General features: G+C 40.4%; 1 protein-coding gene across 15 annotated transcripts in view; it reads left to right on the forward strand.

Moving 5' to 3' along the window:
• EMSY (EMSY transcriptional repressor, BRCA2 interacting) overlaps positions 1-14,040 on the forward strand; it is an 88,199-nt gene extending 74,159 nt beyond the window's left edge. For 9 of the 15 annotated variants that reach the window (XM_047753875.1, XM_047753867.1, XM_047753874.1 and 6 more), the window contains 5 exons: positions 572-613; positions 3,633-3,784; positions 5,936-6,499; positions 7,466-7,966; positions 12,018-14,040. In XM_047753875.1, coding sequence (XP_047609831.1) covers positions 572-613; positions 3,633-3,784; positions 5,936-6,499; positions 7,466-7,966; positions 12,018-12,212 — 1,454 coding nt within the window. In that variant the 3' untranslated portion in view covers positions 12,213-14,040. The remainder of the gene's footprint in view (positions 1-571; positions 614-3,632; positions 3,785-5,935; positions 6,500-7,465; positions 7,967-12,017) is intronic. The other 6 variants (XM_047753870.1, XM_047753878.1, XM_047753876.1 and 3 more) reach the window with 2 other exon arrangements.
• The last annotated feature ends 928 nt before the right edge of the window (positions 14,041-14,968 follow it).

The raw sequence follows: 14,968 nt of genomic DNA on the forward strand, positions 1-14,968 counted from the left end.
GAGTTCTCTTGGAAAGCACATTAGGTGTTTGTTTAAAATGTGGTCTAGCAGCAAAACTACTGAGATTTTTGGGTGGCATATATAGAGAACTGGAGCAGGAAGGATAATAGATTCTTTCTCTCATACGATGGTGAGACCACACCTGGAACACTGCTTTCTGTTTTGGACACTTCATTACCTTGAGATTTGAAATAGTTCAGAGAGAAGTAATGTGAGTAATTAGGAGAGATGACTTACGAGGCAATATGCAAAGAACACCTGTCTTAAATTTTCTTAGCAGTGATTAAAACAGAACATAAAGTTACCGATATTTGAAGGATGTAAATACCAACGTGGAACGGAATTCTTTGGCATCATTTTAGGAGATATTAAGACCAATGGGTTAAAATTGCTGAAAGGGAAAATCTAATTAAAGATTATGGAAAGCCATCTAGTGTCTTTCTTTAGAAATATTAACAAAAAGGAGAGGGCAGCATGTTGGGGAAATTAATAATAACCTCTGGGGATTAGGTTATCAAACAGTAACTAGATGAAAAGACCTGTGATTTCTTCCCTTACTTATCCTTTTCAGAACGCACTGATGAGGGAACAGAGGTTGCTTTTCCCCTTCTAGGTAAGTGGCGTGCATCCATTTGTAGTATAACTGAAGGTAAAAGATGATCGTTTGGGGGGGGACCACTTAAATGGATGCGCTCTACTCTGATCTGGTAGAGGAAAGGTAAGCTCTACTCAGTGAAAGGGAGAGAGACTTTCTTTTGCAGAATAGTAGGATTCTTTCTCATAAGTGAGCACTTTGACATTGGAAAAATAAAAGTTGTTTAAAGAAGTAAGTGACTGTTTTATGGTGTTTATATGGCCCAGTTAAGGTCTTAAGGTCACTTCAACTGTTTTCCAAATGTTGACTCTGTGACCTCTTTCATTAATATCTTCCCATCGTATCCTCAGCCACACTGAGTGTTTTCTTTGACTTCAAAGCCAGGTTCCTGGCCCTGGCCTCTCGTATTATCCTGCAGTGGATATTATTTTTGTCTAACTTTCCTGCACTCTGGGGAATTACTATTAAGAGATTTATAGTATCTTGGAGTTCCCGTCGTGGTGCAACAGAAACAAATCTGACCAGGAACTATGAGGTTGTGGGTTCCATCCCTGGCCTCGCTCAGTGGGTTAAGGGTCCAGTGTTGCCGTGAGCTGTGGTGTAGGTCGCAGACTCAGCTTGGACCTGGCGTTGCTGTGGCTGTGGTGTAGCTCTCAGTCGACCATTAGCCTGGGAAGCTCCATGTGCCACGGGTGCAGCCCTAAAAAGCAAAAAAAAAAAAAAAGATTTATAGTATCTTAAATGAAGATTATTTTTAAATGATTTTATTTGATCATCTATTAGATCCATTTCATTTCTTAATAAATTTAATGTAATAATTATGAAGATTAGTGTAGGTAGCAGAAATGCTCCATATAATCGGATAATGTCATCAGAAATTATGTTTATTATTTATTTTTCAAGTGTCATTCATTTCTGATGATGCCTTCATCAATAAAAAGCTTCATGGAGTTCCCACTGTGGTGCAGTGGGTTAAGAATCTGGCTCAGGTCACTGCTGGTGCATGGGTTCAGTCCTCAGCCTGGTGCCATGGATTAAGGATCTGACATTGCTTCAGCTGTGGCTTGGGTCACAGCTATGGCTCGGACTTGATCCCTGGCCCAGGAACTTCCATTTGTTGCATGTGTGGCCAAAAAAGAAAAAGAAAAAAAAAAAAAAACTTCATGAGTTTACTTGCTTAATTTTAATAGTAGTATAATTTTTTTTCTCTTATTTAGTCACACTGTAAATGATTTCAATACTCGTTTTAATATAAACCTTGACTCCCTTTTCGTCAGTTTGAGCACATATGGAAGGTTTTATTAACTCATAATTTTTGCATATAAAGCATACTATGAAATAGAGTAAGATGCTGTAATACATTTATAAAAGATATCTCATATAATGTGTAAGCATATGTATAGCAATGATAGAAAAACTACTTATTGTGAATATAGGTAGAATACGTTGTAAAAGAAAACTTGTTTATGTTTCACTGGATAGTTTTAAAGTTCTATACTTAGAATACATAAGTGGCGCTTTTACATTGATTTTGGTGGTGATCATCTTTGAGTTTTCTAAGTATGGGAACCACTACTACTTGAAATTGTAGATCAAGATAATATGAGAATTAGGAGTTCCTGTTGTGGCCCAGCAGGTTAAGGACCCAACCAGTATCCATGAGGATGTGGGTTCGACCCCTGGCTTTGCTCATGGGCTAAGGATGCGGCATCGCCACAAGCTGCAGCTTAGGTCACAGGTATGGCTCAGATCTAGCGTTGCTGTGGCTGTGGCGTAGGCTGGCAGCTGCAGCTCCAGTTAGACCCCTCGCCTGGAAATTTCCATATGCCACAGGTGAGGCAAAAAAAAAAAAAGAGGAAGAGAGAATTAAAACCATGGATTATTGAGAGAGTGTTAATAGTCTCAAAATCCTTAACTAACTTTACAGATTTGTTTTACTCTGTTCTGATTCAGAAAGTTGGTTTCCCAGTAACCATGAACATGTTTAAAGCTCTGTAGGATAAGAAGTGGTGAGTGTTTCTAGTTTCAGAAGTTGAAATTGAGGCTGATTAAAAGTGATAGGTTGGTATCAACATAGATGTATAGTTTTACTTCTACATGTAAATGTAAATACAAATTATAGTGACTCCATGGGACCCTGAAGCAGGAGACTAGGAGGTGGAGTTGTTGGCTAAAGCATACTGATTCATTTGTGTCAGATGAGCTAAATTTGAGAAGATGAAAGAACACTGACTTTTCTGTTATTTTGTTAACTTTATATTTTAGTACTTAATAATTGAAGGACCATTTTCAATCCATTACTTCATTTGGTCTTCTAAGAAATAAATTTGTATCTCAATAAAAAACCAAAAATAAAACAAGCAAAATAAAACCTCTAAATTTTAGAGGTTAGCGACAGAGTTTAAGTAACCTCTTCAAATTCACATAGCTGGTTGGTGGCAGAGTGGGACAGAATCCAGTTGTGATTGTTGGTGAAGTGTTCTTTTTGCACCATCATCTTGAACTCTTGTATCTTTAGGAACTGTGAGCCAGTGCCACTTTATATGAAGGAGCGAATGCTTCTGGGTTTTGTATTGCATTTGGAACCGAGACCAAGACTTTATAAAGAATGTGTATTGTCCCACTTCCCTGCAAGCTATTAGTCTGGCATTTGATTGCAGAAACGGATTGTTGTTTTGTTACTTTAAACGGGGTGAAGGTCATTGGAGAAAGAGTACAACTCACAGGAGGGATATAACTTTAAAGGGTTTGTTCCTCCTTAGTGATAATATTTCACAGTGCTTCCAGTTACATTTCTCATCTCATCCTTATAATAGCTCTGTTATTCCCATTTTACAGATGAGGACACAGAGTCTCAGAGAAGATAAGTGACTTTCTCAGAGTCACACAGCTCATAAATGGGCAGACTCTGGTCTTCTGCCTCCTAGTACCACACTTTCTCTGTGACGCAATCTCACAGACATTTGTTTAAAATGACTACTGGTTACAGATGCTGTGGTGATTTCTGGAGAAATATCATCACCTCCTCTATTTTCAGTCAGCCATCGCTCCCAGCCCCAACAGCCCTCCCAGCCCCAGCGAACCCTGCTCCAGCATGTGGCTCAGTCACAGACCGCAACACAGACGTCCGTGGTGGTGAAGTCCATCCCAGCGTCTTCCCCCGGAGCAATCACCCACATTATGCAGCAGGTTGTATCTCTTCTCTTTCTTTCTGTCAATGCCTCCTTCCTGAAATAAGGTTCAGTTTACAGAGGGGAAACCACTGAGTCGAAGGGTGTTTGTGTAGTTCCTTCATCTGTGAAGAATGCAAGAAATGAACTGAGAGTCTTAACACGAGAAAGTAATTAAGAATTAGTGTTCTGGAGTTCCCGTCGTGGTGCAGTGGCTAACGAATCCGACTAGGAACCGTGAGGTTGCGGGTTCGGTCCCTGCCCTTGCTCAGTGGGATCCGGCGTTGCCGTGAGCTGTGGTGTAGGTTGCAGACGCGGCTCGGATCCCATGTTGCTGTGGCTCTGGGGTAGGCCAGTGGCTACAGCTCCGATTCGACCCCGAGCCTGGGAACCTCCATATGCTGCGGGAGCGGCCCAAAGAAATAGCAAAAAAAAAAAAAGAATTAGTGTTCTTGGGTCTTCTGTGAACTCTTAACATTTCAAAAGGGTGAGGCTGTCTAGATGAATCTATGGCATCGGAATTGGTCACTGTTTTTGTATGTTTTATTGTTAGGGAAGATTTATCACCAAGGTAAGATTTTCAAATGAAATAGAAGTTGGCTTGTTTAGCTGTTTGTTGCTGGGCTTTTCATTAGTTTTTATATTCTGCTGTTATAATGACTCCTCATGGGAACATTATGAATAAGGAGGTAAATAGATATTTGACTTCTTTTACTGAATGTGACCAGTTGAGAAAGAGACTCAATAGGAAGGATAGTGAGTTAATATAAAAACAGAAAATGTCCTACCAAGTGTAATGGAGAAAAGAAAAAAAAATATCGATAAGTTGATTTTGCGTCAAAAACTGTACTTTGAGCTTTAAATACTTTAACGTGTTCAATTCTTGCTATGATCCTGCAAAGTGGGTATATCCCTCTTACAGATGAGGAAACCGATGCACATAAAAGTTGAGTACTTATTCTAGGTAGCAGACCAAGGTTTAAATCCAAGGTATCCTGCCTCTATTATAAAGTAATGTCGTAAATATCAGATTTAAGTATGACTGATCATTAGTAGCCATATAAATCATCATCATTCAACTGGCAGCAGTCGGCCCTAGTTGTAGACAAACTACCGGAAAGACAATGAAGAAATTGTTGAATTAAAAACTTGTATGTGTAAGGTCATTATGAAATAGGGGAGGATTTCAGTTGAATCTCAAAGTTTTAAAGTTTCGAGTAGACGTGTGGCATTTGACAAGGCAGTGGGAAGAATGGGGTTGGGGGGGATCTTGCGTCACTAAGGAAAGCCACATGGCCAGAGGTTTCGCTGGGTGTCAGAACTCAGCCTGGAGTCTGGCTCTCGTCTGACCATCCTGACCTTGACCTTTTTGAAAGACACCCAGAGAGGTCAGACTCCTGGCCCTGACCACATCACTCAAGATCGCTGCCTCCTCCCAAGATGGTTATAACGGACACCAGGCCATCTCCCAGTCTAGTGACAGGAGCACCTTGGTCCCCTCCCAGTCTCCTTCCCTCCTGGGAGTCAGGTTTTGGGGGAGGCCTTGCCTGGTGGCCTGGAACCCGAGCAAAGGGCGAGGAGGGCTGGTGCAGAGAACTATTACACCGACCTCGGCGAAGCCGAACCGTGTGCCCCTCAAGCAGAGTGGCCCCTGCGGGGCTGGGATGGGCACGGCCCCCAGACAGCTCCTACCTGCTGGGCTATGCTAGGCGGGCACTCAGCCAAAGTGGGCTTCGCTGCACCTCGGCTTTTCTCTGGACGCCTGCTCCTAGGTTGCTGCATCCTTCCTTTGGCGGGTGAACACCTCTGATGACCAGGCCCGAGAGCTGAGTCCTGAACCAGGGAGCCGTTTCTTTTTCTGGGTTGTGCTAGGCATGCCGGGCATGCTTATTCCTCTTGGCTCTAAGTTCTGGGCCCTCTAGGACTTTTCTTATTGAAGTAACTTGGCCAGTTTTTGCAGTACTTAATGTCTAAGAGTTGAAATTAAAAGAGTCCCAATCTGAAGTTCCTTTTATATTTAGAAACCTTGAAGTTTTTTGGTGTTTTTAGGTTCTCCCTTCTGAAAATTTTTGAATGCTTTCCCATTTTCAAGTTTTTTCGAGTTTGAGGGAAATGTAGCAGTGCAGGTGTTTTTTGTATTTCATTCTTACTTTGTGCCTTTTTCACTTAGGCATTAAGCAGTCACACTGCTTTTACCAAACACAGCGAGGAACTTGGAACTGAGGAGGGCGAGGTTGAAGAGATGGACACTTTAGACCCTCAGACAGGTCTGTTTTATCGATCTGCCCTGACTCAGTCACAGTCAGCTAAACAGCAGAAGCTTAGCCAGCCACAGCTGGAACAGACTCAGCTACAAGTGAAAACTCTGCAGTGCTTCCAGACTAAACAGAAGCAGACCATCCACCTGCAGGCAGACCAGCTCCAGCACAAACTCCCGCAAATGCCCCAACTTTCCATCAGGCATCAAAAACTCACCCCTCTCCAGCAAGAACAAGCACAGCCCAAGCCAGATGTACAGCACACACAGCATCCCGTGGTGGCCAAAGACAGGCAGCTTCCTACCTTAATGGCACAGCCCCCACAAACTGTAGTACAGGTGCTTGCAGTGAAAACCACGCAGCAGCTCCCCAAACTGCAGCAGGCTCCGAACCAACCAAAAATCTACGTGCAACCCCAAACCCCCCAGAGCCAAATGCCGCTCCCAGCCTCGTCAGAGAAACAGCCGGCAAGCCAGGTAACGGAATATTGATAGCATGCAAAGTTAAACTTCTCTGTTCACGGAAAAAAATGAGAACGTCATGACCCTATGGTGATTAGCAGTGCACTCTCCCCGGAAGAGGAGACTCAAAAGCCTCATTACGCTGGTATTGCTTTACCCTTCAGAAGGTTGGCAGTAGGGAAGAAATGCATGTATGAATATAGGAAGCAAAAAAGCATAGCACGCAGAACTTGATTTTCCAGGCGGTTTTTAATGAAGTCACTTCAGCATTGATCAACAGTGCATAGAAGCAATATCCCTAAATTATTTTTAAGTATAAAATATTTATTTCCATGCCTGTAAAACTCTTATTTCTGTGGCAATAATGCTAAGTAAAGTACAGTCTTTCAAGGAGCTTCATTGACCCCCTTCCTTTGTAGTTTATATGATCATTATTTGGTTAATAAATTTATCTGTTAGATTTCAGAGGAATTATCTGTGGATGTTGAAAAGAAAAATCATATGAGGGAAAATCAGTGGCTTTGGAGTGATAAGTGTGTTACATGTGTACTATAAATACATATATATGTATACACACACACAGAGTGTGTGTGTATAAATGCATTTTGAAGCAAAAGAGTGAAAAAAAGACCCTACTTCTTATTTTAAAAAGCTGAAGATGATCTGAAATAATTTGAGATGAGTTGAGGTGTGCGGTTTGGGAATGTAAATCCCAAAGGAAAACAAGGCTGCTGTGACTTCTCCTGTACTGCTCTCAACCTTGGCTGGCTGAACAAAGGTCCTCTAACCCCTCCTCTTTCGCTAGGTTTCTTAAAAGGAACCAGATACTTTCCCATCCAGCCCTCTCGTTAAAACACCGAGCTTCAAAATATCTTCCTAGTGTACCACACAAATGTTTCTTTTGCCATATTGTCTGGGGTGTTTGATAGGTTTTCTCAAAGAGATGTAGCTGTAACACACACAACCCCAATTTGTTTTCAGGTGGAGCAGCCAATTATAACCCAAGGATCCTCTGTTACAAAGATAACTTTTGAGGGGCGCCAGCCTCCCACAGTTACAAAGATAACTGGTGGCAGTTCTGTGCCTAAGTTGACATCACCAGTTACAAGCATATCTCCCATTCAGGCCTCTGAGAAGACAGCAGTGTCAGACATTTTGAAAATGTCTTTGATGGAAGCTCAGATTGATACAAATGTAGAGCATATGGTAGTGGACCCCCCAAAGAAGGCTCTGGCCACTAGTATGCTCACTGCTGAAGCAGGATCTTTACCCACCACCCACGTGGTGGTGGCAGGGATGGCGAATTCCACTCCCCAGCAGCAGAAATGTAGAGAGTCCTGTTCAAGTCCATCTGCCGTTGGCCCTCCCCTAACGACAAGAAAAATCGATGCACCAGGAGTGCCTACGACAGGCCAGTTCATGCGTATTCAGAATGTAGGCCAAAAGAAAGCTGAAGAGAGCCCAGCAGAAATTATCATCCAGGTAAGAATTAGAAGGAACACAAGAAATGTTGGGCATCTCGGGGGTTTGGGGTTTGGTGTGTTTGGGGATGTCCCAGGAAGAGGGAAGCCAAAATGGCAAGGAGATTATCTTTGAGATGGCATATGACAAATTTGGTGTACTACCTGCTGCAAAGATACAGATTTATAGTTTTTCTAAAAGGAAGTCCTAGAAAATTGAGCGCGATTGTCACACAGCACACCTTAGAGGCAATCAAGGGCCCTTGAGCCCAAGTGTCCAGGGATGCAAGTCACACTTCCGGTGTTGACTCAGGAAGTCCACCAAGAAGGTCAGCGGCTTCCCAAGTCCAACTTTGGGCTCGCCAGTCTTTGCCCAAAGGGTATAATTAGTTTGTACTCCTGGGATATAACTGGCTTGCACTCCTATTTCTAGTTAATTTCAGGGACCCTTTCCTTGCAAAAACACAGTTCTTGATCTTGATCCAAATTTATGGTTTTCAGGACAGTAAGACCTTAATGCACTTAAAGTATCTGGAGAAACATGTAAGAGAATGTTTCTTAGTAATTTAATTTTATATCTAACTTGGGATTAACTCTAAAGCTTTGCTTTTTATTTCAATCATTGTTGTTATTGAAAACTCTTGTAGTTACTGTCCTGCCTTGGTAAGTACAGGCTTGGGAATATAATGGATTATTCATTGACAGTAGGTCTTCCTGCGCCTCACAGTCCCTTCATTTTAAAACTCATCTGTCATCACATGTAACAGACCCAGACTGAAGTCCAGGCTAGCTTTGACGAGTTGTGTTTTATTTCCCTCTCTCCTTCCAAGGTATCAGGCTGTTTTCTTGACATTTGTCATTTTTTGCTTGAAAGGTATCAGAGCAGCACATTTTAGTTAATTGAGAATTTGAATTCACTGAAACATAGTCTAGTATTTACTGTAGATTCACCTAGTGATGAGCTAAGTGGAACTTAGAAGTTCCTCTAGTAAATTTTGCCTTTCCTATGATGCCAAGCCATGAGAGAATGTCAGCTGGCCGATGGTAATCCACATATGACATAAGCAAGAATAGGGGAAGTGCTTCGACGCAAATAGATCTGACTATTGAATTATTCAAATAATTTGTTCCTTCCTGTAAAAACAAATGTTCGTGAACTAAATAATCCTTGACCAGAGGGGTTTGTTACATGTTTTTTCCCCTGAAGCAGTAGGGTTTGGTGGGAGAGGAGTACTTTCCTGGCTTTGCCATTCACTGTGTGACTTTGGCAAGACTACTTACTTAACCTTCCTGTGCCTTGGTTTTCTTGTCAGTAAGATGGAAATAAGGAAACCTACTTTACATGTACACAAAATTGAGATGAAGTACCTGGCACAGTAGCTGGCTTATAGTGACTGCCAATAAATGATAGCTATAAAACTGTTTTTACTAAAATTTACTGTGGCTTCTGGGGATTTAAATTGGTATACTCACTAAATTGAAAATAATTTTAAATAATTAGTTTATTTGGAAATTATTTTCTGTATTTTATGAGCAGGAGTGAAAATGTAATTCGTTTCATGTATCAAGGATGTTAGCTAATGAGTAGGTTCTTTACAGAATACGCAGCTAACTTCTAGCATGTGCCACATGCCGGGTTGCTATGTCAGAGGGAAAAGGAGCCTAATGATCAAGAACTGAGCTTCTGGAGTCAGAAATACCTAGATTTGAATTTCAGCTGTACTCCTTAGCGGCATCGTGGCTTTGAGCAACAGAGTTAACCTCTGCCCTCAGTTTCAAGACCTATGATGAAATGGAAACAGTAACACTTACCTCCCCGGGTTGTCTGAGCATTGAGAAAATGTTTATGAAGCAGCTAGTTAGGTGTCTGTTATAGAGTAATACTCAATAAGATTAGCTCCTGTTATTAGACTCATCATTAATATATTTTTAGAAAATGTTCAGGTCCCATTAGTTATGCTTAGCTTTGACCCAAAGTATTGATTTTTACAGATTAAATAACCTGTTGGCATGGGTGAAGGAAGACTGCAGAAGTTTTTTGATTCCTTGAAAACTGTTCTGTAAAAATTCAGCATGTTTTTGGTATTAAATGCTTCGAGTGAAAAGCACTGTGCTTTGTAGATGGCTAATCTGTATTTCTTTCATTCATTCATTCATTCATTCATTCTATATGTATTATTGAACCTCTATGTTCCAGGCACTGTACTAGGTGTGAGCACAGAGGAGTAAATGTATCTTCTATTCTGAAGGAGTTTATATATGTGGAATTCATAGAATTATAGAACTGCAAGGATCTTTAGAGTATATCTTCTCTAATTATCTTATTTTACACAAGGTTAAAGTAAAATTCAAGGAAGTAAAATGACTTATTCAGAAGTCCACAGCAAGTCAGAGCCAGAGCTGAACGGAAATCCTGACCCTGACTGAGACTTTTGCCCAGTGAAAAAGTCCACCTAGTGATGAGCTAAGTGGAACAGGAAAGGGACGAGGGTGAGGGAGGATGGACAAACAAACCACCCTGGAATCAATGCCGAAACGTCTTGCACCATTTTCTTTTCTTTTCTTTTCTTTTTTTCTTTTTGTCTTTTTAGGGCCACACCTGTGGCACATGGAGGTTCTCAGGCTAGGGGTTGAATCAGAGCCACCGCTGCCAGCCGATACCACAGCCATAGCAATGCCAGACCCGAGCCGCCTCCACAATGCTATGTCCTTAACCCACTGAGCAAGGCCAGGTATTGAACCCACATCTTCATGAATACTAGTCAGGTTCTCAACCTGCTGAGCCACAATGGGAACTCCTTGCACTATTTTCTCAATAGTATTTAAATTTGCCTCTCCCCCCAGTAGAAGGTTGTTTTGGTCAGGTATATTTTCAAAGTGCTGATACCCAGCTTTGCTCTGGGTTTTTTTTTTTATGTTAAAGGTGCATTATTCATTTTCTGAGCATCTAAAGTGTGCCAACCCCTGTTCAAAGCTCTGGGCATTTAGCAGTGAAAAAGATAGTCAAGATCTGTGCTCAGATCCATATTCTGTTGGAGCTTGCGTTCTAAGGGAAATAAGAAGAGATGATGAATGCAATGAAGAAATTCTAACAGGATATCATGGGCTGGGGAGACCGACCCAATACTGTGGTTTCAAGGACGTTGAAGGAAGGTTTCTCAAAGCCTTTTACTCTAAGCATTTGAGATAAGATGCAGATTACAAGGTGAAACTAACCATGTAAAGATTTGGAGGAAAAGTATTCCAGGAAGAGGGGAAGAGCTAGTGCAAAGACCCTGTGGTACACGTAAGTTTGGTATCAGGCTGGAGCCATGGTAAAGAGTTCAGTTTTTATAACAAATATAGCAGGAAACAATTATAGAGTTTTAAGCAGGAGTGTGATATGAACTGATACACCTTTTAAGAAGGCATATAATGAGAAAGAAGAATCTGTCTGATAAGGCAATGTGAGCATAGTATGTGTTTATCTATTGGTAATTTTATTGTTTAAAAGACAGCTTTGTCCTCTCCTATTTTCAATAAAGATTGTTATGTGAACCAAACAAATAATTTCCCCTTTGAACTACCAAAGGGCTGAAAATATATTGTGGTATCAGCAGATACCGCAGATAATAATAAGCAACATCCAATTATATTTACATTTACTTTTAAAATTTGCCTAATGACCAAATAAAATTGTCCTTCGAAGTCTTTCTCTTGAATTAGGCACAGACTTCAGCCTCCTTTGTTACAAGAGGCACCATCAAGAAGTGGAAAGATCACTTTGAATCGTAAAAGACTTGGATTTGAATCTTGCCTTTAACCCTGACCAACTGTGTGACCTTGATTAAGTCATTTACCATCTTAGTTTCCTCGTTTGTAAAATGGGAATAATATTTTCCTTATAGTGTTATTAGGAAAATGTAGTAGAATATCATATGCGAAAGTATCTAGCACAGTGCCTGGCATTTAGTAGTTGTCCAATAAATGTCGGTTTCCTTTTTGTCCTTCCTTATTGCTGTTGGGGAAACTCTTTCTGTTCCTTTTTTTTTTTTTTTTAATCATAAGCTTCTCTCCTGTGTCTTCTCTTTCAGGCCATTCCCCAGTATGCTATTCCTTGCCACTCGAGCTCTAATGTGGTCGTAGAGCCCAGCGGGCTCCTTGAGCTGAACAATTTCACCAGTCAACAACTGGATGATGATGAGACGGCAATGGAGCAGGACATAGACAGTAGCACAGAAGATGGAACTGAACCCAGCCCCTCTCAGAGTTCTGCTGATCGGTCCTAGTGTTTTGGACACAGGAATGCACTTTAAAACCTACTTGGTTACCAAGTGTCCAGGGAAACCCTTATATTTTGATGTCTAAAGAGAGCACTTTGCCCATGCTTAGGCTGTGGACCCTGAAACAGCAGTGTTTCAACAAGAATTGCTGCAGGAGTAGCATTTTAAAACAAGATAAACTCACAGGGGAATGTACTTTTTTAAAAAAAGAAAAAAAAAATGCACCTCTACAGTGACATAAGACCTGATATTCTTTCTCTGTTGGACCTTGGTGGATGGAAAAGTGTGTCTTGCAGTGGGAAGAGACTTTTCCTGTGAATGTTTCTAAACTGGTTTCTACTGAGCAAACCACCATCAAAAAAAGGAGTGTGAATAGTTTGTATTTTGAAACAGTGCCCAGAACAGTTTTTTTGTTTTGTTTTGTTTTGATCTTATGTGTTTTTGCAAATCCCTGGAAGTACTGAATTGGTTAACATTTTACACCTGCTCCATTCATATTTTATAAAATATCTAGAGAAATACTGGCATTAAAGGATCCTTGTTGAATGGTGGAAATCAGATCCCTAACCAGTAGGAAGGGCTTTTTGGGTGGCTTGTACATTCTCACCAATTGTATGGTAATTTATTATGTTCCTCTGTGCTCTAGGCAGCACACTTGCCTTCTATTTATTTAAATGTAAACATTTCAAAGCAGACCATATTCCTTCTGACAAATTTCCTGTAAACCAGGATTGCCTACCCTTTCCACCTCCCACCTTCCCCCTTCTTTTAAGGAAACTTATGAGAAAATGTTTCGTTGTGAAACAGAGGAAAAGAAACATTTTCTGGCCCAAAGGAAATGTTCAGTTATGTTCAGGAAAACAAATTATTCATATGATGCTATCGTAACATTGAAATTGCACATTCGTGTTGGACTGAGACTTTGAAAATAGCCTTTACATGCTTTTGTTTAACCTCCCTTTGAAATGTATAAAAAGTTCATTTAAGCTCTAAATGTAACGTTTTTAAGCATTCTACCTTTTTAGGACATGATTTGTTTAAGCAATATGTTTGGGTCTTGTTGATCCTGTCTGTCACAAGTAGAGTGAGGGGTACGAGGGTGGGAGGGTAGGAGTCAGTTTTGACAAGTTGTGGCAAAGGAAACTGTCCTTTTCATTTTTTTTTTTAAAGAATGTAAATAGAAAAGTTTTTAACGGTTTTATATAGATTTCACTATAAATAAGCATTTTAAGTGACAAATGTTGAACTGTACATACATATATCAGCATAACTGCCCAGTTTTTTGGTGCTGAAGTACTGTAAGTAGAATTCATCAACGGTCTCCTAATTTTTGCATCTATACCTGGAAAGAAAAAGCTGTGATCCAGTAGTTAATAAACTCCCACCGGAGTGACGCTGAAGATGTAAACACAAGCATTCACAAGATGTACTGATCTCTGGTAGTTGTCATTATTTCTCCTAGGTGATAATGACTTGTACCCATAGATGGAGCTGTTGGTTGTTATTTTATTGTACAAATTCATGTTTAAAAGACTTTGCGACTGTTTCCAGTTAAGTAATTTTTTTAACCTCTTGGGTCATAGACTTCTTTGAAAATCTGATTACACTATGAACTCTCTCACCAAAAAGTTACACATACCAATATCCATGTTAGGTTTTGCATATATTTTGAGGGGTTTGTAGGCCCCTAAGTCTATCCATGTATTCCAGGTTAAGCCCTCTGTTATGGTCAATTCCTTCCAGGTGTAAGTTTTTATAAAATAAAATATCTTTTAAATATTCATGGATCAGGTAACAAGAGCAAACTTGAATAAAGTTATGTTCTACTTCTGCATATTCTGGTACCATAGCTTAACCTTTCTCCCTTTGAGAATTTAGCCTTAATAAGTTTCAGCAACTGAAATGGCAAATGAAATTTCCATAGAATTTTAAAAAATGAGTATGTATTTATCAAGTGAGGGATTTGAATTTTTTAAGGTGTTAATTTCAAGGAGAGCGTGAATTTCTTTTTTTTTTTTTTTTGACGAATATTAATTGAGCATCTTTTCTGTGTCCGGTGCTGTTCTAAGCACCAAGTGTACCATAGTGAATACACAGAAAACCCTGCCCTTATGGGGCTGACAGACAGGGTTGCCTGCTGATGAAATGGAGATGAGGGAGGGCTAAAGGAAAGAGGAAGCAGGAGTGGCTCTTAGGCTTCTTGCCTGAGTGGATGGCTGGAGATGCCATACATGGGTCTCAAGGCATCCTTTTACTGAAAGTTGTCGCATTAGCTCTATTAGTATTTCATGTTTTAAGTCCATAAATTAAATGTAACTTTGTCATCCCTGTGAAAGGTATTCAGAGATTTTGATGCTAATCCTACAAAATTGATAAAATCCTCACAACTGTTACAGACAGTGATAAGATTAAAAACATTTGGTTTAAAGTAAACTTTGATAAATTCTTCGTACTGCAGATGCAATTTGAGGTGAATTTAGAGAACTTAAAAAAACTGCTTCACCGAGATTAAATCACATGCCATGCAATTCACCCATTTAAAGTATAAAGTTCAGAGTTGGGCAGCCATCACTACAGTCAATTTTAAAGCATATGTGTAACCCCCAAAGAAACTGTGTACCCCTTAGCTGTCACCCCCGAAACCACCACCACCCTAGTCCTAGGCATCCGCTAAACTAATTTGTCTCTGTGGATTTGCCTATTCTGGACATTTTGTATAAGTGAAATCATACAATATGTGGTCTTTGGTGACTGACTGCTTT

This window comes from Phacochoerus africanus, chromosome 11, assembly GCF_016906955.1.
Source record: "Phacochoerus africanus isolate WHEZ1 chromosome 11, ROS_Pafr_v1, whole genome shotgun sequence".
Lineage (NCBI taxonomy): Eukaryota > Metazoa > Chordata > Mammalia > Artiodactyla > Suidae > Phacochoerus > Phacochoerus africanus.